The following is a 23,435-nucleotide window of genomic DNA, read 5'->3' as shown; positions in this document are numbered from 1 at the left end:
ATGTCCTGATCTATGGGTTGGCAACTGTCAGTCTGAACTAACCCCCAATAAGCTGATGGTACCTGGCCAGCAGCAGAGCCACCACTTCCAAACTCCTCACCACTTTCTCTCTTGTAAGCTGAAACTCTGGCAAGGGGCTACTTTCTTCTTTTTTCTCCTAGAATAGCCTTACTGAACTGTGGTCCTCTAGGTAATTTTGGGCTACCACTCCTATCACATTTGACTATTGGCCATGATGGCTGGTGCTGATGAGAGTTGTAGTCCAAAAAAAGACATGGATGCCACTCTGTTGGGGAAGGCTGTTCTAGAATGGCCCTCATGAACAGCAACAGAGGCCTGAATGGCAGCATGGAACAATGGCTGGCTGACTGCTGTCCAAAAATGTTTTTCAAAGTAGCAGCTAGGGATGATTCAGTTTCCATTGAAAGGTGTATCTTAGCAAATTTGCACTTTCCAAAACTATATGAGAACTGAAAAGCAGCCCTTGTTCAAAATTCACGCTTATCCAAATGTTGTGCTGCAGTGCCCCGTATCAACCAGCATTTTTTCAAAAATGTGAGTATATGGGGAAAGTATGCATGAAAAGCAAATTCTCAAATGCATTGTATGAATTAGGAGAAGTTTCTTGCAAAAATGCGTATATTAGCCAAAACTGCATACGAAGATACGTTTCTTAGGAGGGATTCACACTAAAATGCTAGTAAACTTTCACTAGAACTTTAAAAAATTGCAGATTGCTGCATAAGCATTGGCAACTGGATTTAAGACGGGGAGAAAGCTGAAACTGAGAGAACTGAAATAAAACAACAACACCTGAAATTGACAGATCCTTCCATCCCTAGTAGTAGGGTCTAAAATTTGCTGTCTAAAATCCTTTGGGGCAGGCTGCAAATGAGCCTCCCCCAGAAGTTGTCCCTATAGTCTAGGTGCCACCATCTGTGTTTTGCTTTCTCGCATGCACGGCACACGCCAAACTATGGACTGTGTATGGTTGTCCTTAAGATATCCTGATGTTACACTGTTTATGGAAGCCTTTAACTGTGAATTCCTGGCAACTCCAAAACACAAACAAGTTTGGTGATGAACAAAAGCGGATCCTGCAAAGTCTACTGCTTTGCCAGTTTCCCTGTGTCTTAGATCAAGATGCCTAATCACTATCTGCACCAAACTATGTGGCTTAAGTCATGTTAAGTGTGTTGGCTGTGGCTGACATCTCTCTCCCACAGAGCAAGGCAGAGAGAGAGGGCAGGTAGCAGCCTGGAATCATTGTTCACTCCACAAAGCAGTTACTGTGCAAGCCACTCTGCAGCTGATGGTGGCACTATCTTGCCCCTGCCATGCATGCTGGCACGAGGCGGAGAGAAAACATTGCTGACAAAATGATTAGCTGGCGGGGAGGGGAGGAGATGAATTCCCATTGAAGTGATGCTTTTGTTTTCGAAGGAGCCCACCAGCTGTGAGGATTTTTAAAATGTCGGGTGCCCCTGTTTAGTCAAATAATAGAATATGTGTCGAGCCAGGTTCTGGTCATCTCATGACTTCTTTGCATCCAAGATATATGCAATGCAGCTGGGAAAAATTCTCATCTTAGAGGGAAAGAATGGGGGGGGGCGCGGCATGGAATTATGTGTAATGATCTACACATTTAACAAATGTATGAGTTAATTGTTAGAAGAACAGCCCAATGTTTTCCAGGCATGTGAAGGAGCGTAAGTTTTCTCCAAAATCAGACAGATCCATATTTGCTGCTGATTGAAAAAAAATCGAAACTTTTGCTATCTAGCAGGCCATGAGCCTTCAAAAAGCCACCACTGCTAATTAAGGAAGCAGCTGAACTAGTTTCGTGTATTGTTAATATGTGGTATTTTAGCATAATCTTGTGTATTGTTCTTGAAATTTTCAGCTGGAGTGGAGGCCATAAATGGCTTTTCCATCACATTATTATTATTTCCTCCAGGGCTGCTAACAGCAGTCAAACAAATAAAATCAAAGTGAATAAACTACAGCTCTCATCAGCACCACCAAACATTGCTAGTAGCCAGGGAAGTTGAACTGTAGCTCAGCTACATCTGGAGTGCCAAAGTTTCCCAACACCTGTTTTAATTGCTGTGGGTATTACAGTATTGGGTCTTTAAGCTGTACGCTTCCTTGCTATATTTCTTACAAAAGTGCCATTTATAAACAAACAATATTTTAAACCAATGCAGTATAATAAGAATGAAGTAATAAAATACAATGGGCGTGGGTGGCGCTGTGGGTTAAACCACAGAGCCTAGGACTTGCCGATCAGAAGGTCGGCAGTTCGAATCCCTGCAACGGGGTGAGCTCCCATTGCTTGGTCCCTGCTCCTACCAACCTAGCAGTTCGAAAGCACATCAAAGTGCAAGTAGATAAATAGGTACCGCTCCGGCGGGAAGGTAAACGGCGTTTCCGTGCGCTGCTCTGGTTAACCAGAAGCGGCTTAGTCATGCTAGCCACATGACCCGGAAGCTGTACACTGGCTCCCTCAGCCAGTAAAACAAGATGAGCGCCACGACCCCAGAGTCGGTCACGACTGGACCTAATGGTCAGGGGTCCCTTTACCTTTACCTTTAATAAAATACAATACAGCAGGCAGCCATTAGTTGGACATACTGTTGTCTTCCATTTTCTCACACTCATTATAACGCCAGAGAGGTTTTCCCCCTTCATGCCAACTGCTTTGACGTGACACTTTTAAAATTTTCTTTGTGCAGAGAAGAAGAGATCAAGGTTTCAGACTTTTAAGAACTTTTTCTCCAAGAAGAAGAAAAACAAGGAGCAGCCGTCCTCCCTGGGAGAAATAAAATTAAAGCCAAGTCAATCCAGTGGTGATGTCAGCATCCGAAACCTTGATTCCTGCATACTCCATTTGCCAATAGAGCCTGGGTAAGGTAGTGCAATCGTCTTGTAGCAACAGGTTAAAAGTAAGAATTGTCCCACAGCAAGCTACACATTTCATTCATGCTGGTGCACAAACAAATCCCAGCGCTGCAGCTGGAATGCCAGGAATTTCCTCTTTTCCATTTGCAGCGTGCCTCAAAACAGCTAGTGCAGTAAAAAACACACCCTCTGGACTGTTTTAGCTCAGAAGCGCTGAGAGATGGGATTTGACCGTCTGTTGTCTAAAATCCACCCAGACAGCACCAATTAGCATGGGTGCTGCAGGTGGGTTCGTCAATATTTTATTGTTATCATATGGTACCTGAAATATTATCATGGCCTGAGCAGCTATTTCATACCACGATTGTGGGAGGAACATGACCTTATCCCTCCACCTCCAATATGCAGACAGTGGCAACACTCTGCAACTAATAAAAAACGATCTCTATAGCCAAATCTTGAACTTGCAGCAGTCCAAAATACAGAGTGCAGATGTGCACAGTATTATTGACTAATACAAGGTATTATTTTAGGCCACATTTCCACGAAGAACAAGGCTGCTTTGTATTGTGTATTGTTGTATGCAGTAGTGAACACAGGAAACACAGAGTTGGAATGGGCCACCAAAGGTCCTCTAGTCTGACCGCCTTGCCAATGCAGGCCAGTCTGGCAGGCCAGTGTGAGAGCAGAATGCTGGACAAGAAAGCTCTGACTCAACAAAGATCTTCTTACATGCTTATTTGCTTCTCTAGCCTCTGCGCTTAAAAACCTCTAGCAAAGGAGAGTCCACCACATTCCAAGGAGGCCTGCTCCTCTGAGCAGTGGAAACTAGTCCATTAGGATGAATGGTGCACTGCTCCACCAACCTCACTCTGACCCCCACCTTCCTGCCTTCTTACTAACAAGCAAGACAGTAGATGGCACTGTGTGTCAGCTTCTGCCTCCTCCTTAGTCTCAATGGTGCCCACCTTCCTGCCTTCTTACTAACAAGCAAGACAGTAGATGGCACTGTGTGTCAGCTTCTGCCTCCTCCTTAGTCTCAATGGTGCCCACCTTCCTGCCTTCTTACTAACAAGCAAGACAGTAGATGGCACTGTGTGTCAGCTTCCGCCTCCTCCTTAGTCTCAATGGTGCCCTTGCAGAATTCAACAGGGAAGTGTTGGCTGTGCCTGTCGTTGGGTTTTGCTTCACCTACTGTTGGGCTTCCTGCTTTCTGCCCCAACCCTCCCAATGGGCACCAGAAAAAACTGCCATGGAGTCAAACCACTGGTCTTTCTAGCCCAGCAATGGCAGTTCTCCAGGGTCCCCTACAAAGGACTTTCACAGCCTCTGATTATTTATCTGGCTCTTCTATAGGCACTAAACTAAGGGTCCTGCCCTGCTTTCTATGTTACTATGGTTTTTATGGTTAAGCCACCTTGTCTGCTACTTGTAGAAGCACAGCAAGTAAGTTTTCTTAAGTATATATAAAATAAGAGTTATAATAAATAAAGTACTTTTGGTGGCAGACCCACCCAACCAGGTGCCCTCTAGATGCTGTTGGACACCAAATCCCATCAGCCCAACAAGTAGGAGCAATAGTCAGGCATGATGGGAGATGTAGTTCAGCAATATCGGGGGCTCCAGCTTGGAAAAGCTGGAGTTACTCTCTAAGACCCAGGAAGCCTCTTTCTCAGCTTAGCTTTGAACACTCTGAGTGCCTTTTTAAGCTGCTATTTCTTAGCCTTGGTGCCCTGTGCATGGTATGTAGGAAAGACAGCCCTACCTTACAGGACTGTTGTAAAAAAATAGTATGTGTATGTGGAGAATGTAAGGCAGAGATGGGAGCCATCCAGACATTGTTGGACTCAAATTCCCATCAGCTCCATAAACCCTTGCCAGCAAAGACAGTGGCTAAGGATGCTGGGAGTTGGAGTTCAGCATCATCTGGAGAGTCATAGCTTCCCCGCCTGTGACTTAAAGAAACATTTTTTAAGAAGCATTAAAATATAGTTTTTTTAAAAAGTCTGAACTGCCCCCCTTTCCCCATTTCAGATCCAAAGGGAACATGGGAAACAAAGCCTTGTCGCACGACAGTGTTTTCACAGTGTCCTCTCCAGAAACCTTTCCAGGGAAGGTGAAAGCTTTGCAGGTAAGAGGACCTTCACCTCTCCCGAGGGTTGTGGTTTCTTGGTTCAGTTGAGGATTCTCCAGGATCCCCCTTTCCTTCCAGCACAGTTCTGTCACTGAGAACCAGATGCTGCCACTGTAAGTGGGATCATATGAATCCACCAAGGAGGAGCATGTGTTTCAATGCATGGCGGCCTCATAAGGCGAGAGAATCTCGCAAGTGAGCTCACTCAGTCTTGTCTTTTAAAGCTTGGTGGGAGGGGAGTGGCAGTTGTTGGGACACCTCCCCACCACCCTTCAGTCTTCCATCTTTTTCCTTTATCATGTATCTTGGGAAAATGACTTCTGGGCCCATGCTTGCTGCCAAGCCTGTGCCATTATTAGTAAGAGACACGGTTGTCATGTTTTAGGATGGGAGCATGGCAAATTAAAGCATTTCAGCATAGCAAAAGTGACTTCCTTTTCCAAGTCAGAACTCATTCTTTGAGTGGCTGTGGATATATGCAAATTCCACATGAGGATGTGCATCAAGACATTTGTCTGAATGAAGATATTGTACAGCCACCGTTGGCTCATTTCTGCCCCTTCCTTTTTCGTGTGTGTGTGTTCTCTGAATGAGCACATTTTTCATTGGGTTGATACAAATGCCACAGATTTCAGAGCTCGGGCCAATTGACACTGCTTTAGAGAGACCACACAGCAGGACTCAGTTACCCACCAGGAGTTCTTTGAAGTGCTGGAGATCAACTTTTGGAAGTTCTCCCCTATCTCCATGTTCCATGAAATGTGCATGTTATTATTATTATTACAAGCTATGCCCAATACAATTGTAACCATAAGGAACTCGTTTCTTGCCCTCCATATCCGATAAAAACTGAAGTTATTGGTTTTTGCAGCCATCATCACATTCTGAAGTTTGGTCACTTCCAGGTGACCTGTTTATTGAGATTTGTTTGCTGGGAGGTTAGATGATGTTGTACTGATCAAATGTTATCTCACACTTCCCATTGCATTTCCCCAGTAGTTTCCTTATTGTAAAAAGTCCAGCCTTGTGTGGAAGTGGATTTGACATGTATGAGCTCCAAGTCGACCTCAGTGGTGCAACCTGAATTTGCCAGGATGTACTTGATCCAATAGGAATATTATTACGTTTGTGTCCTCCAAGGTCTGTCCCATCCTGTTGCCCACAAAGCTAGCCTGCTGTTCTCAGGTACAGTGGAGGATGATGCTATCATTGCCAGTGCTGAAGAGCAATTAAACTCTCAGGACAACTGGTTTTGAATGCATATAGAGCTGTGGAAATGAAGAGTGCCATCCTGTCCTAGGCTTCAGGTAGCAAACTCTCTTAGGCTGGCCCAGGTTGCAATGTAAGGGTAGAATGGAAAGCGAAGCAACCTTAGCAGCATTGTACTTGCCAAGAGGGCTGCACCTCCTAGTTAAAAAAAATGTTTGACGACTCCTGTGTACTTTTATTCCTTCCTTTCCTTCCACCCAAACAGCTTCAGTTACAGCCGAACCTCGTGTTTCGATCGCCACCGCTTGTTATCCCCAGCAAGAGAATGGAAGAGGTGGGTGGCATTTCGGAAGACGATGGCTTACCCAGAAGTCCTAAGGGAATTTCCACCCTCCATGATGTTCTGATTTGTTCTGCGAACAAGGTATGTGCTGTGCCCTTTTGAACACAAGGGATAATAGAGAATAGCACTTTTGGGGCACTTTCCCCTCACACTATTAATGATCTTGAGGCGTGGGAAGAGGGAGTGGGGTATGCTGCTGGCCCCTGTCCTCTCCTGCATGGTGTGTGTGTGTGTGTGTGTGTGTGTGTGTGTGTGTGTGTGTTCCAGTCACTGGGAATGATCAGCTTTCATGCATTAGAGCAGGCTGCTTCCAACAGGGGATGAGGACATACAGTGCCACACTCACAGCCCTGCTCTCTCCTTCACACATTTTAAATTGTACTGTTGCATTTATATTACCACTTTCCTCCAAGTAGCTCAAGGCATAGTACATTGTTCTCCCTCCCCTTCCATCCCTGCTTTATCCTCACAACAGCCCTGTGAAGTAGCTTACGCTAACAGAGAATAACTGGCCCAAGAGCACGCCATGAGCTTTATGGCTGGGTGGGGATTTAAACCTTGGTCTGCAGTGTTTTAACCATGGCACCACTGTTTGATCATGTGAAGGATAATGCCCGAATAGGTCTATTATATCATGAGGTGTGGTGCCTCTGCCATTTGGCAGGCAACAGCAAATGTTTCACTACACGTTTCATTTCCTTTTCCTCCATTCCAGCTTTATTTAGTATTAATTTGGACAAATCCTGATAGTGCTCCAAATCTTTATGGTCATGGTGGTTTCCCTCCCCACCCCTTTTTAATCCAGTCCTCAAATCAAGAAAAGAAAAGAAAAGAAAAGTGTGTGTGTGTGTGTGTGTGTGTGTGTGTGTGTTTTAAAGGGTAAAAGTAAAGGACCTCTGGACAGTTAAGTCCAGTGTTTATCTTGCTTTTCAGGCTGAGAGAGCCGGCATTTGTCCACAGACAGCTTTCTGGGTCATGTGGCCAGCATGACTAAATTGCTACTGGTGCACATATACATGTATATGAATAAGGGAGGGGAGCAGGGTTTGAAACTCCCATTGTGCTTGGTGCATTTTGCGTCAGGGAATTTCATTAACGTGAGCAGTTTCTGAGCTCTGGGCGTAGTACTGCGCCTAAGATTTCAGATTAAAACTGCAGAGTGGAAGGAAAGGAGGTCCTTTTTCTGCCTCCCCACTTCTGGTTACTCTCTGAAGACTAAAGAAGAGACGCTCTTAAGAATATTAGGGGGGTGGGCAGGGGAAGGACTAGACCATGTGAAAAATGAACATAATATTTCAGCTGCAGTTCATTCATTTTCAGCTTTGTATTCTTGTTATAAAAAAGCGTGCTTAGACATTCCATTGTTGTGCCCATAACTTAGGTTTAAGGTGCCATTTAGCTCCTAGCTTTCATATTTCAGTTTCTAATACTGTTGGGGAGAAAGACATTGGTCTGCTGGAGCCCTTCGTATTTTACAAAGTGGTGGCACTGAAATGCATGCCGAGTGTTCTTGAAGCGTGGAAGAAACATAGGGTTGTATTCAATGGAGTCCTACTCGGAGTAGAATCACTGAAATTAATGACCTGAAGTTAGACCTTATCTGCACTATCCATTTAAAGCAGTATCATACAGTTAAACAGTTCCTACAGAGAATCCTGTGATTCGTAGCTTCTAGAGGGTGCTTGAGTGTTGCCAGGAGACCTTATTTCCCTGACAGAGCCACAATGCTCAGAGTGGTTTCACGGTCAATCCTTCTCTATAGGGAACTCTTCCCACAGAAAACCCACCCATAGAAATTGCAGCTTGTGATTTTAAGGCCCCTGTTCCTCTTGACTTTCATTTTTATACGAATCTGATTTGGAGACGTCTCATGAAGCCAAAACAGAGAAAACTCTCAGGAGAGCCCTGCTGAACCAGACCAAATGACTGTCTAGACTTGCATCCTCTTTTACACAGTGGCAAGCTAGATGCCTCTGGGATGGCCAGAAGCAGGGCATGGGGGCAAGGGTCCTCTCCCGCTGTTGTTGTTGCATAGCAACAGAGATCCGCTGCCTCTGCTGCTGGAGGCCATAGCTAGCTATCAGGATTAAGAACTTTAAGGAGACTTGGCTAAAGCTTTCCAGTGCACCCCAAAGCTTTGGAAGCAGCAGTTTATTGAAGACACTTGCTAGGACTTACCAAACATAACTTTGCACTGAAACGTAACAACTTTATCCTTGCTCTGCGCAGGCCCTTTCCTGAAGAGCACTGGAGGGGTTCAACTCCCCACTCAGCTATGAAGTCCCCTGGGTGCTGCCCACTGTCTTTCAGCCTAGACTACTTTACAGGGTTACTGTTGAAGATAAAATGGAAAGCGGGAGAAGGGTATATGCAGTGCTTTTTTCCTGGGGGGACGCAGGGGGACGCATACCCCTAAACATTTTGTGAATCTATATATATATTTAGGGGGGTGTATGTCACCTTGAGCTCCTTGGAGAAAAGGTGGGATATACAGTGGTACCTCAGGTTACAGATGCCTCAGGTTACAGACGCTTCAGGTTACAGACTCCGCTAACCCAGAAATAGTAGCTCGGGTTAAGAACTTTGCTTCAGGATGAGAACAGAAATCGTGCGATGGCAGTGCAGCGGCAGCAGGAGGCCCCATTAGCTAAAGTGGTGCTTCAGGTTAAGAACAGTTTCAGGTTAAGAACAGACCTCTGAAACGAGTTAAGTTCTTAACCCGAGGTACCACTGTAATAGCAACAAGTACAACCCCATCTGTCCTAGTGGCAGCAATTTTGGCAGTGCAAGGATAGCTGCCGGCAATATTGTCATAAATGCATGAGAGATGGGTGCTGTGTTGACATTCCTCCCCCCACCCCCGATTTCCCCCACCCCCTTTGTGTTTTCTCATAACTGTCCTTTTTATGTGCCATCCTGGAGAACGCTATACCAGCCCCATGCTTCCCTGACTTATCCCTTTCCCTTGTTTTATCCTGCAGTCCTCAATCCCTGCCCAGCGCTATAACTCTTTGAGTTTAGGTGGCACAGACAGTGAAGATGACCAGGTAAATAGCCATTTTTCCAGCTGCTGCTGAAGTGGCAGCCTTTTGTACTTTTCCTGCGGTGGCAGAATTCAATCCCACACAGAACCAGACAGACCCCATTCCTCCATAGCTTCACATGGGTCTAAACGACCTGTCTTTTTTTTTTTTAATTTGTGCCATCGGGGGTGGTGCTAATTGTAAACTGAGCTGTAGAAATAAATGGTGCTTTGGCTTAATTGGTTGTTTTATGTATAAGGCTTGTGCTGGGTGATTGCCATGTCTGTGGTGGCTTTGCTTTTTCTTCTTCTTTTAGTAGCATTATGAAATAGGTCTTTTAAATGGAACTCTGGGATCTGTAGCTCTTTGAGGGGAATAGGGATCTGCTATAATTCTCAGCACCCTGAACAAACTTACAGTTCCTGGGATTCTTCGGGGGTGGGGTGGGGGGAGCCACGGCTAATTAAAATTGTGTGGTGTTGATTTAAATGTAGAGTATAGCACAGATGGGACCTACCTTGTGCACACTAGGCCAATGTCTGACCTAAGTTCAGCCTGTGAGTTTTGTGGGGATTGGAATCCTTAACTTTCAAAGTGTGTAGTCCAGCAATCTCCATCAACAGTATTACACTCACTTGATTGGACAACAGCCTACTTCAGTGCAGTAATTTTCCCAGGTCTAAAGGTGGAATCTTACCTACTTATAATGTTTGTTACGTGCTTACATCTGAGTATTTTAGCTTCTGAACCCATCTAGGCCAAATTGTTGTTGTTTTTGTTGTTGTTTTTAGCACAGTAATCACATATATAGGGGAGGCCTGAAACCTATTAAACTTGTCTGTCTGCATTTTTCAGGTCACCTCAGAATCTGTCTCCAGACCCCTTAGCCCACAACCTTCTGCAGTTGTTGGGAGTCCTACCTTGCCATACTGCCACTTGCTTCCTGTTGATTTCAGCCGTCCACCCACTCCGCTGGGCTGCCTCGACACATCAGCAGCCAAACACAAGATTGCAGTAAACCCACGAAAGCAGAAAGCCTTCACTCACAAAAATCAAGCTATTTCAGTAAGTGCATTCTGGAGGTTGGAAGAAATTCTCTCTTACGAGCCTTCCTGTTTGTTACGATATTCACACAGGACTCTGCTCCAAGAATGTTCTTGCCCAGATCTCGTCAATGCTTGCAGCAGAGTGAGGCATCAGAATTCTGAGCTGACAGCAAGGACTGTACTATAATAATAATAATAATAATAATAATAATAATAATAATAATAATAATAATAATAATAATTTATTATTTATACCCCGCCCATCTGGCTGGGCCTCCCCAGCCACTCTGGGCGGCTTCCATAAAAACCAAAAATACAGTAAAATATCACACGTTAAAAACTTCCCTGAACAGGGCTGCCTTAAGATGTCTCCTGAATGTCAGGTAGTTGTTTATCGCTTTGACATCTGCTGGAAGGGCGTTCCACAGGGCGGGCGCCACTACCGAGAAGGCCCTCTGCCTGGTTCCCTGTAGCTTTGCTTCTCGCAATGAGGGAACCGCCAGAAGGCCCTCGGCGCTGGACCTCAGCGTCCGGGCAGACTGATGGGGGTGGAGACGCTCCTTCAGGTATACTGGACCGAGGCCGTTTAGGGCTTTAAAGGTCAGCACCAACACTTTGAATTGTGCTCGGAAACGTACTGGGAGCCAATGCAGGTCTTTCAAGACCGGTGTTATATGGTCTCGGCGGCCACTCCCAGTCACCAGTCTAGCTGCCGCATTCTGGATTAGTTGTAGTTTCCGAGTCACCTTCAAAGGTAGCCCCACGTAGAGTGCATTGCAGTAGTCCAAGCGGGAGATAACCAGAGCATGCACCACTCTGGCGAGACAGTCCGCAGGCAGATAGGGTCTCAGCCTACGTACCAGATGGAGCTGGTAAACAGCTGCCCTGGACACAGATTTGACCTGTGCCTCCATGGACAGCTGTGAGTCCAAAATGACTCCCAGGCTGCGCACCTGGTCCTTCAGGGGCACAGTTACCCCATTCAGGACCAGGGAATCCTCCACACCTGCCCGCCTCCTGTCCCCCAAAAACAGTACTTCTGTCTTGTCAGGATTCAACCTCAATCTGTTAGCCGCCATCCATCCTCCAACCGCCTCCAGACACTCACACAGGACCTTCTTTGGGTTACTGGTGGGGAGCATTGCATTTTGAAATGTTGCCTTTTTTATTAATTGCAAGAAGAAAACTAGCCTCACAAGGAATGGGATGGGCTAGTTTTCTTCTTATAGGTTGGTAGATTTTTATTTTTTTTTAAATAAAGAAATGAGGGGTGATCCAATTCCTTCCTGGTTCTTTTGGAAGAGATTCTTCCTTATGTTTTTTTGTAGTCTGTAATTTTTGTAGTCTGCCAGGCTTTGGGGAAGGGTAGGTGTTAGATTCATGCCACTTTATCCATTCTACTTTGTCACATTTTATTGGTCTATTGTCGTAAGCTGCCTCGAGGTCAAGGGGTGTGTTAAAACAAATGAGTTTCCTTTACCTATGGTTCCATCAACACTGTTCTCTTTGGATCTTGTACAGAAGCTCTTGAAGAATAAAAGTTTGATGCAAAACAAAGGAATCACTTCCCCCTTTCACTATCCATTCTAAGTTCCCAACAGCGCCCTTCAATATTACATTGTGAAATTGGTTGGCTGCCTTAAAAAGGCAGGCAGCTGATCAACCCCCAACCCCCTTTTTGTTGGTTGAAAGCCCTTTTTGTTTATGTTCAGTTTAAAAAATGGAATCTGTGCTCTCTGCAAATTGTCTGAACTGTCTTTCTCTTTCACAATAGGTAAAAGAGGTGGCAAAACAGCAAGGCCTTCTCAAACCCAGAGAAGGAAAACCAGACCGTGAAAAATTACTTGAAGAAGATGGTAGAAAAAAGGAGGGCTTGGCAGGTAATGGCCTCCGTGTGTGTGTGTGTGTGTGTGTGTGTGTGTGTGTGCATGCGTGTGTGTGTGCATGCATGCAAGAGTGTGATCATGCATGTGCCAGCACGTGTGGGAGAGTGTGGGGAAGAGCGTTGAGGTTTGTATTGTTTCTGCAGACCAGAGACCTATAGAAGAACACATTGTTTGCATTGCAAAAGGTCCCAGGTTCAGTTACCAGCATCTCCAGATAGGGATGGGAAAGACTTTTGTGTGAAACCCTGCAGAGCCAAAAGCAGCTGGTACCTCCCACCATTCCTCTGCATCCAGCCAGCCCATGACATGGACCAATGATCTGACTCAGCTTCTTGTATTCTTTAACCATCTTCTTCTCTCCTCCTTTCTTACTTAGGCCTATCAATCCAGAATACCAGTAACTTAAATGGGAGTCAAACTAGGGCCTCTGATGCTTTGCATTATTCTTGGAATGCTGGCCCTGGTGCTGAGGAGAATTGCCCATTAGAATCTGAGAACCAGAACCGTATGGAAACAGATCTCCAGGCTTCTGTAACAGTGTCCTGTCCAAATGCACTGTCCTCTCTAACAAAGCACAAAGAAGAAGAGATGGAGGAGGAAGGGGTGAAAACAACTGGGCAACCAACTGATAACGTCACGTCGAACTCACAGAGCTCCGTGAAAGAGATCATTGAGAAATTTGAACCTTTGCAGACTGAAACAGAAGTTATTAGATGCTTAGATGCTGCCTTGCCTGGGAATAGCATGGATAAGGACCCTGATGCAGCAGAAGAGTGTCGCAACATACCTTGCCTACAACCTGTAGATCAAAAAGCAAAAGACTCCATTGATGGCAGTGATGCAATACATATTTATAACGCTGAAGATAGACTTGGTGACAGGGACAGCTTGGTCACGCTTCAGGAAGACCCTGCACTGCACGGCCCACAGTTTTCTGCATCGACTATGGAGGCTCCCACAGAAGCAGAGAAGGCCATAGCCTCAGCCCTTGAAAAACACCAGATACCCAAAGAAGTTACAGGAGGACGGTCTGCAGATATGGAAATTCAACTGTGCAAAGGCCCCACAAAGCCAACAGCCTTTCCACAGGGAGGACCAGCCATCTCAGATTCCCAAGTAGATGAGCTTCCACTTCACAGTGCCGTGGGTGAGAAACCTACCCACCCAAATGAACCTTATTGTTCTGATTTGAACAGCAGCCGAGGCGGTGAAGAGGATGCCAGCTTTAGAAACCTGAGCAACCCTTCTCCGGTAGGTCTGTCCTCTGCAGGATCCCCCAAGGTTGCTCCTAAAAGTAGCTGTTCTGATGACGAGGCTGGAGACTTACCAGGAAGTGTGAAAATGGAAGAAAGCAAAGGTCCAGATGAGATTTCCAAGGCCCACCCAAAGTCCACTTCTGCTAAGCCTGCCAGGTTCACCATTGCATCAGCCTGGCAGAGGTCTCTTTCGGGGAGCTCGAGTTCCATGGATAGTTCCTGCCCTGGAAGCACCCCTTCTTCACCCATAAGACCAGAGTTGTTTGAAGGAATGCCCCAGTTGGATACAGCCACAGAGGGATATATAGTAAGGAGCCCAGAGTGTCTTGACAAGGGTAATGGGACTGTTGGAGCCAACTTAAATATTGCAAATGAATGGCCAAAAGAAAATATGCTTGACCGTGAGAGCCCATTTGGGGTTAAGCTGAGGAGAACACCCTCTCTATTGAAATACCGAACCCAGCAGAAGTATCACGAGCCTGCAAAGCAACTGACATCTGTGGTTCCAGGAACCTCTTCTACTTTGGTCAAAGAAGATCTGATGCCATCAAGTTCTGGGAAGCCCCCCCAAAATCTGACAGGTGGCACTCAAGCTTCGGTTCCAAAACCCATCTTCCAAAAAGAGAACCACCCCATCAAGGCCATCAAACCTGACGAAGATGAAGCCAAGCAGCAGATAGGCAAGCTCTCAGGTATTTGTGTTATTATACAGGCAAGCTGCTTTAGAGGCATCTGCTTGTTGGCTGCTTGGTAATGCATGAATGCTCAGGAGAGTGCTACACGTTATGGCAGATGTGGGAAACAGCTGTGTTTCATGCTGCAAACATCTGCATGTCGCCCAACAGATGATGCTGGAATCCAGCTTCCATTGGCCTTAGCCAGCATAGCTAGTGCTCATGTATGATGGGAGTTGTGGTTCAACAAGTTGTCTGTATTTGGTGTACATAATTACCTTTATTTCTTAATGTGTAGGTTGCATTTATGCCAAAATTCCACCCCTGTATATACATTCAGAAAACCACGTTTTTATACAGGTTCCGTGGGCATGGCTGCACTATAAACACAGTGGACTTTTAAATTGTTATTTTTGTGCATATATACAATTTCAAGTTCACAGAACGTTGTGACATAATAAACCAATAAAAACATTTGAGTTTACTTTCATTCATTCCAAAAATCCATCAATCAGATACATAAGCACTATGTCAGTTAGAAATAGATCATCTGAACCATAAGCTTGAACAGTTTTTTTTTAATCATTCTGAACATTTTAAAAGCTGGTATGAAATCCTGTTCTTCCATGTCCCAGGATATATTTTTTTTAAATACTGTACTATTTTTTCCTTAAACTTAATATGTCGTTGTCAACCTTTTCCAAGTCCTGACAAAGTTTGTTAACTACTGCTTCAATTATACACTCACTTTCCTGAGTGGAAATGGGGCTGGTTTGTGAGTTGATATGCACAGATCACACTATAATTAATTAATTAATTAATTAATTAATTAATTAAGTAGTTTTTCTATACCCCCTTTCCTCCAAGGATCATGGGGCTGCTTACAATATAAAAACATAAAAATGCCTAGCATAGTAATAAGCAAAATCAATAACCCCCTTCCCTCATGGGACTTGGTCTCCAGACCCTTCACCACTGTTGTGGCTCTCCTCTGCTGAGATGTCTTGGTGTTTGAGGCTAAAAATCAATATTGCATCCTCCATGGTGGTCTTAAAAAGCTTAAACTAAATTATTGGCAATTTGCTTCTCTTTCATAGTATCCCCGAGTCTGCTACCTCACTCTGCCTAATGTGAGAGCCAATCCAGGGTTGGCTGGTATCAGTGGGTTTTTTTTTTCTGGATCCATTGCTGTCACTTGAGGTTCAGGTGGCCTCAGTGGCCTGGAGTGCCTTCTATCAGCTTTAGTTGGTGGCCCAGCTGTACCCCTTTCTGGATAGGGATAGCCTATACTGTTGTCTATGCTCTATTGGTTAGATTACTGCAGTGTGTTAGAGGTGAAGCTGCCTCTGAAGACAGCTCAGAAACTTCAGCTGGTGGCCAGGTTGTTCCAGGACCACAATACCTCAAGGACTGCCTCTCTCCCTATGACCCGACCCGGACCCTGTCATTATCATCTGGGGCCCTGCTCTATGTAGCTCCTTCACAAGAGGTCTGGAATGCGGCAACATGGGAACATGTGGCTCCCCATTTATGGAATACTGTCCCCAGACAGGCTTACCTGGGGCCACCTTTACATATCTTTAGGTGTCAAGCAAAAACTTTCCTCTTCATCCCAGGCCTTTCGCTGATTAAACAATCTGCGGCCTTTTAAAGTGTTGGTGGGTGGCAGCAGGGGTATTGTTTTGTTTCTTATTATGTTACGTATTTTGTGGTTTTATGTTATGTATTTTGTGTTTTTATACTGTGACCTTTGGATGAATGGAAATAAATACAATTGATAAATAATAATAATCTTACATATTTGCGATTGTGCCTGTCCGTGTGTGGATTAAGTGTATGTGATCGTGTGATTGCAGTCCCCAAGCAGATTTTTTTACCAAGGCTGCATGGCGCTCTGCATGCGTCAGGTGCACCCGGGGGGGGGGGAGGCCAGTGTGAAAGTTTGATCAGCTTCTCTCCAATCCCTAGGGCATACCCCGGCCCCACATCTGGAAAGCACACCCTCTGAACCAGCATGGATTCTGATGGCAAAACTAAAGCAGAAAGGCTTCCAGGGTCACCCTCTTGCGAAAGAACAGAAAGGGGAGGATAAAACCTCTGCCAAAACTGAACAAGGAGGGGAGAAGCGCAGCAGCATTTCTCAGCAGGAAAAGGTAGGTGCATATTGACCCTTGTTCATATCATTTAGCGAGATAGTTTTGTAGGAAGCTCTCCGTTGGTATACTCGGAGATTGACTGATAGTTTTATTTCTGATTTTAATTTTCAGTAATTGTGCACCTTGAGTACGTGTGTGTGTGTGTGTGTGTGTGTGTGTGTGTGTACAGTTATGTAGAAAGCTGCTTCATCAGGTCAGACTGTTTGTCCATCTAGCCCGTATTGCCTACTCTGACTGGCAGTGGCTCTTCGGGTTCCAAGCAGGATTCTTCCAATCCAGGGCCAGCACCAAGGGCAGGTGTTACTGGGCTCTTTTCAAGAACCTGGCCCCTGACCACTGCCACACTCTGCATACAGACTTACCTTCCTGCTCCTCTTTGCTGTCACTGCCTGTGTTCACCTTCTGTCTCTGAACATACGGGCAGTGATGAGCGAAGGGACACGGCTGCACCATCCACAGGCCTTAGTAGGTAGTTGTCTGGAGCAAGGAATGGGCAGCAGTGCCTCAGAGAGCAAGAGAGGAGCTAAAGAAGCACTTCTGCAGAACCTAGAACCAGCATTGTTCCCATCATCTGCTACTTAAGTACCCCTTCAGCTTTGGCTACCAGGGATTAAACTGCCTATGCTCTGCTACTGAGCCATGGCCACTCTCACTAATACATTTGGATACCAGGATTTATTTTTTTAAGAGCCTAACTCTTCAAAACTTGACTTCAGTATTGTGACAGTTGCAGGGAAGGAAGCACATCCTGCTTCGTTTAGACATGGTCTCTGGGTTTATGTGTAGGGTACTTCGTGTTGGTGTCATGTGAACAATTGGTTAATTGTACACAGTGCTTGGGCTCTTGAGTTGAGGAGCACATCCCACACGTCTTGATGTTCTGAGATAATGCTTCCAGGTGCACTGGGTTACCATAGTAACACCAGCGGAGGTCGAGCATATGACTTCCTGAGAGCTTCACCCTCTCCTCAGTATAATGGTCTCTAGGGCAGGGTTTCCTAAACTTGGGTCTCCATTTGTTTTGGGACTGCAGCTCCCATTATCCCTAGCTAGCAGGACCAGGGGTCAGGGGATGAACTATAGTCCCAAAACAGCAGGAGACCCATGTTTGGGAAACCCTGTTCCAGGGCATTGCATACATTATGTATGTCCTGATGTCTGTGTCCTGGCGCATGTCCTGATGCTACCCTGTTTCCTGTCGGGGGCTGACTCTGAATCTGTGAGAGTCAGCAGAAGAGGCTGTGGATCTGCAGCCTTGGAAAACGACTGTTAGTCAGTGGATGGAACAAAAGTCTTTCTCAGAATAAGTCACTTTCTTATGTTTCTATGACTGTTGTGGGAGTACTTTGTGCACAGAAACTGTTTATGGCTCAGCCAACCCATTCATCTTTCAGATGGAACAGCCCTGCCGTGGCAAATCTTTGTTTAAGAAGCCAGAAGCCAGTGCCAAGTCTGCACTCCCCTTTGATGCTTCAACCCTGGTCTGTATAAATCAAAGTTACTTTTTATGTCTTTCGTCTCCGGGGTCTGATATATTGGACAAAAGTGGGAACTGAGCCTGTAATTAAGGCTTGATGAAGTTAGGCTGGCTCTTAAAACGTTTATGTACATGTTTTTCAAATGCTGCTCAGTTTTAGATTTTTATAGTTTCTAATTTGCATGTAAGTTTGGTGATAGGATTTTGATGGTGACTTGCAAAGTGGCATACAAGCTGCAATGTAGGAAGAAACCCTCTGGATCATAGCTGTCAACCTTCCATTTTTTTGCGGGAAATTCCCTTATTCCAGCGCCGTTTCCCGCTGCTTCCCGCTGCTATCCCGGATTGTTAGATATCCCATAGACTGTCCCTGGGACAGGTGAGGCTGCTGATGCCTTATTTTTAAATCTGAAAGTTGACAGCTATGCTCTGGATTTGTGTTGGTTTGCTTACTAGACACTTAAACAAGGATTTGACTGTGGCTTAGAGTCCTGATTAATACACTGACATTAAACCGGAGTTCCCTATTTCAGTAGTAATTAGGATGCAATTGCAATGGGAGGAAGGGAAAAGGGGTGCCTGGGCCTGAAGCTCACTCCCAACTTTCTAAACCACTGTTTGTTAAACTGGAAAAACCATTGGGTGAAATCCAACACTAGTCATATGTTACTGATTGAAGTCAACGGACTTAAGTCACTCAGGCTTCATCTGCTCTGCAGTGCATGAATTGCATTCTTCTTTTTTTTTGCCTTATAGCAAACAAATTTTACCAGTGAGAATATATTGAAGAAGACCAGTGCTCCTCAAGTATGTGCACTTGAGAGTAAAATCCCGTTGAAGATGGCTCCAGCAGCTATAAAAGGTATTAAAAACTGGAAAAAAGAACAGGAGTGGTTATTTAACCTTCCCCCATTGAGCTCAGCTAATGTGGAAGGGATGTTTAAACTTCGATATAGCACTGTGCTTGGATAGAAATAGCTATATTTGGATATGTTGCAGGATGATGCATGCATGCAATTCTTCCATGGGTAGTGAAAAACTTTAGGGGCAGTCTTCACTGAGACTTGGGTTCATTTTGAAGAAGATTCCTGCATAGTGGGAGGTTAGCCTAGACAACCCTTGATCACCCAGGACATACGACTTATTTACAGTTACAGATAGGTAGCCGTGTTGGTCTGCCATAGTCAAAATAAAAATTTTTTGACTGGAATGCTGGAGTGCTACTGGAAGGAATTTTTTTATTTTGACTTATTTACAAATAAACAAGCAGAGCACGGGGGGGGGGGGGTACAGCGTTGACAGTTCTTCCAGGAAAGAAGATCCACTACCTCCTCTTCAACATGTTTTCCATCCTTCCATGAGAATTTCACATCTCTTTGTGAATTTAGAAAACTGCCTTTTACTTAATCAGGCGATGCATCTGTCTAATTTGGTGCTGTCTACCCTGATAGGCAGCAGCCATCCAAGACTTTAGGCAGAGTCTCTCCCAAGGATTGCCAGGGATTGAAGCTGGGACTTTCTGCATACAAAGTAGATGAGCTATAGCTCTTCTTCCCCTTCTTACTCTGCCTTAACCACAGTTTATTGATGCACAGCGACACAGGCACCACAGGCACCATCCCTTAATTGAGGAAGACAATAATTCCTGTACTTTCCAGGATCAGGAAGCCATCCCCTAACCAAGGGATGGGAAACCTGCAGCCCTCCAGGTGCTGTTGGAACCCACTTCCCACCATCCTTGACCATTGGGCATGCTGGTTGGGGCTGATGGGCCACCTCTGGAGGGCCACAGCTTCTCCATTATTGTTTTAAGCCAGTGTTTCTCAAACTTGGGTTCCTAGCAGTTGCTGGGCTACAATTTGCACCATCCCTAACCGCTCATCCTGCTAGCTAGGGATTGCATCCTCATTATGCAAAACTTTCCCGGGTAGCATGAGACCTTGTACAGTCTGGCCCAAAGGAGGTAGCAAAACTGATTAGAGCTCACTGTGACTTGTTGACAAAGCATTTTGAAGAATAAATCACTTGCATCTGCTGAGAACTCATCTCCAGTGTTACGCAGTTTAATCTCAAGGGGGTTTCATGGCACTGCTTTGTCCTGTTGGATGAGTTTCAGTAAGGCCGAAGGACACAGACATAGCGCTTGGATCGGTCAGAGTGACCGCCTGTTCTCTGAACCCCGGCCCTCTTGGCTGATAAAAACTAGCGGGGAGGAGACAGCTGGCTCGGCCAAGGAGGTGATTAATGTTTTCTTGTGAGGAAGTGGTTCGTGCTTGCTTGAAGGATGCAGCGATAAGACCACTGCTTAAGAAACCCTCCCTGGATTCAAAAAATCTGAGCAATTTCCTGTCTGTTGTCAATCTCTCCTTCTTGGCCAAGGTTCTTAAGCGGGTGGTGAAGGAACAGATCCTTGCTTCCTCAGAGGAAACTGATTTTCTAGATCCATTTCAACTGGAGTTTAGGCCCAATTTTGACACAGAAAGTGCTTAGGTTGCTCTGTATATTGATTTTTGTCAGGAGAGAGACAGGAGAATTAATTCTCCTTGACCTCTCAGCAGCTTTTGAGGGCATCAACCATAGAATCCTTCTGTAGCAACTGTCCAAGCTGGGGGGTGGGTGGCATATTTTGTGGTGGTTCCGTCCTACTTGGGTGGTCGTTTCCAAAGGGTGATGCTTGGGGTGTGTTCTTCAGCCCCATAGAGCCTACTTAATGTCCTCCTTTTCTCCCCAGCAACATCTGTTAGAACAAAGCCTCAGGAAGCCCCTCAAATGGAAAAGGAAACGAGGCCATTGCCAAGCCTACCAATGTCATCGTGCAGCCCTGCTGAGCCACCTTGGCTTTCTCTGGCCAGGAAAAAGGCCAAAGCATGGAGTGAAATGCCTCAGATTGTTCAGTAGCCATTCGGAAGAACTGTCTACACTGCCAATAGCTGCATTAATAGCATATACTAATGTTTTCACTGTGATCATTTATTGAGGGTTTGGAGGGATGATGGAAAGCACTGGTGAATTTTGGGGGGGGGGGTAATTTCTACCACACATTTAATATGAGGGTAACCATTGGAATTATTAATACACTGGGTGCTTTTCACTGTAAGACAATATTTGCTCCAGGAATCTTTGGCCATATGTTACAGTATCAGTGTTAAGGTCAAAGACTCTGCTGAGAAGGACCTTGAAGGTGGTTACACATTTCCCATTAAAAAAAAGCCACCTGAGACACAGTATTCCTGCACTGGGTGGAAAATATTGTGCTGGTATTTCTGGCTTTTCTGTTTTCTGCCAAAAAGACAGAAACCCTAAGCAGGCCCTGGATTGCCAGTGGCTGATGGTGAGGCTACAAAGATGGTGGCTGTGTTCTGTTCTTCAAATAGTGAACTTAGTTTTCTAACAGCAAGTGCAACACCAGTGCCTGCTTTGATAGTAACCAAAGACATCTCTCACACACAGACTTCCTATTGTATGGGAGATGTGGTTGTGCAAGGAGACGGATTGTACCGATTTTCCAGATGTTTAGAGTCAGTCCAAAGTACTTGTCGCTCAATGGAAGAGGTACCCAATGTGGTGCTCTCAAGATGCTGGAGTACAGCTCAATCCACCCTGGCAAGTGTGACCATTGGTAAAACATGTTGGAAGTTGTAGTCCTAGCATCATCTGGAGGTCATCATATTGACTGCCCTTGCGTGGAGACCCAATGGCAATTCATGGTAACCCTTTCAACTCCATTTCCCCCAAACATCTACTGCTGCCCAGCCTAGTTTTTACCTATACAGGCAGCAGAATAGCAGCCATGACTTCAAGTTATGCTTATTTGTGGGAAAGGGCACAACTGGATAGTGCTGCTCTTGGCAATGGATGATTGCCAGTAAAATAGCACTTGATTCAACCATTCAGGAATGTCCGCATGCCTGTCCAGAACTGTCTGCAAATAAAACAAATTTAGTTTAATAGTTTAATATTTTTTTCAGGCTTTGGCATAGATGTCTGAACCAGTTATGCATTGTAAAGAGCATACATAACACCAAGCAGAGTTGAGTTTTCTGGCTGAGCATACTTGGAATCTGAATCTGCTGCAGCCCCTCAGATCTTCCAAAGCATCTTGTCGCTGGCGATGGATGAAGTGGATAGGTTGTTTCTGTTCCCTTCCAAGGAAAACAGGAAGCCTTATAGTTGCTCAGGTCTTCCCCTGTTCCTTATGACCCTTTTGAGCCCCAGTCCAAGAAACTGGCTGTGAAATTCTAACTTGGGATCAACCTCCGATACCAGACTTTGCTAACCTGGTGCCCTTCAGATGTTTTGAACTACAACTCCCATCAGCTCCAGTTAGCACATGCTGGCTAAGGCTGATGGGGCTTGTAGATCAAAAGACCTAGAAGGCACCAGGTTGGCAAAGGCTGCTCTACACATAATGATGTCTTCCTTTTGCACTAGGTATTTAAAGCAGTATCATACCACTTTAAACAGCAGTGGCTTCCCCCAAAGAATCCTGGTAAGTTTGCCATGGGTACGGAGAGTTGACCCCTGTTCCCATCACAGTGCTGCAGTTCCCAATCAATCCTTCTTCCCAAGGAATGCTAGGAATTGTAGCTCTCTGAGGGTTTCCTAACAAATCTCAGTGCCCTGAACAAACCGCATCTTTCAGGATTCTTTGGGGGAAGCCATGACGGTTTAAAGTGGTATGATACTACTTTAATAGTATAGTGCTGGTGGGCTATTGTCTTGGAATGCTGTCCTGCCATTCCTGATCCTCTTCTTCTATGTAAAGGATACACAAATCAATACATTCCTGGTTTCTGTTCAGTTCTTTATTGTTTATTCTTTAAAAAAAGAAAGAAAGAAATGTCTCTTTTGAAATGTATGGAATGTATATATGTTTTTGTAATCCTTGCCTTTCTGGAGCACATTTTCTTTTTTTTGTATTTTGTTCCCACACTTTGTTTACTATTAAATTCTTTTGTCACAATTGACTTTTTGGTTTGTTGTGGTGGCAGAGAGAAACACATTTTAAAAGAAGACAACACCTTTAAATATCCAAGATATTTAATATCCAACACGTTTAAATATCCACTTTCAACTGCCTCTCTCACCCATTTGCTAAACCAAAGGCACACATGCTGTTTATAGCATTAAATAGATGGCGTTGTGGGATGCGGGTGGTGCTGTGGTCTAAACCACAGAGCCTAGGGCTTGTCGATCAGAAGGTCAGCGGTTCAAGTCCCCGCGACGGGGTGAGCTCCTGTTGCTCGGTCCCAGCTCCTGCCAACCTAGCACTTCGAAAGCACGTCAAAGTGCAAGTAGATAAATAGGCGGGAAGGTAAACGGCGTTTCCG

General features: G+C 45.1%; 1 protein-coding gene across 3 annotated transcripts in view; it reads left to right on the top strand.

Annotated features, from left to right (window-relative positions):
• KIAA1210 overlaps nt 1-23,072 on the top strand; it is a 43,061-nt gene extending 19,989 nt beyond the window's left edge. For 2 of the 3 annotated variants that reach the window (XM_082207208.1, XM_082207207.1), the window contains 11 exons: nt 2,736-2,907; nt 4,936-5,032; nt 6,510-6,668; nt 9,569-9,634; nt 10,466-10,675; nt 12,431-12,536; nt 12,919-14,490; nt 16,441-16,625; nt 18,023-18,109; nt 18,862-18,967; nt 20,837-23,072. In XM_082207208.1, coding sequence (XP_082063334.1) covers nt 2,736-2,907; nt 4,936-5,032; nt 6,510-6,668; nt 9,569-9,634; nt 10,466-10,675; nt 12,431-12,536; nt 12,919-14,490; nt 16,441-16,625; nt 18,023-18,109; nt 18,862-18,967; nt 20,837-21,003 — 2,927 coding nt within the window. In that variant the 3' untranslated portion in view covers nt 21,004-23,072. The remainder of the gene's footprint in view (nt 1-2,735; nt 2,908-4,935; nt 5,033-6,509; nt 6,669-9,568; nt 9,635-10,465; nt 10,676-12,430; nt 12,537-12,918; nt 14,491-16,440; nt 16,626-18,022; nt 18,110-18,861; nt 18,968-20,836) is intronic. The other variant, XM_082207209.1, reaches the window with a different exon arrangement.
• The last annotated feature ends 363 nt before the right edge of the window (nt 23,073-23,435 follow it).

Source organism: Podarcis vaucheri (genome assembly GCF_965113315.1).
Source record: "Podarcis vaucheri genome assembly, chromosome: Z".
In the NCBI taxonomy this organism is placed as follows: Eukaryota; Metazoa; Chordata; class Lepidosauria; order Squamata; family Lacertidae; genus Podarcis; species Podarcis vaucheri.
Note: the sequence above shows the minus strand (reverse complement) of the source record. Positions and strands in the feature narration are given on the sequence as shown.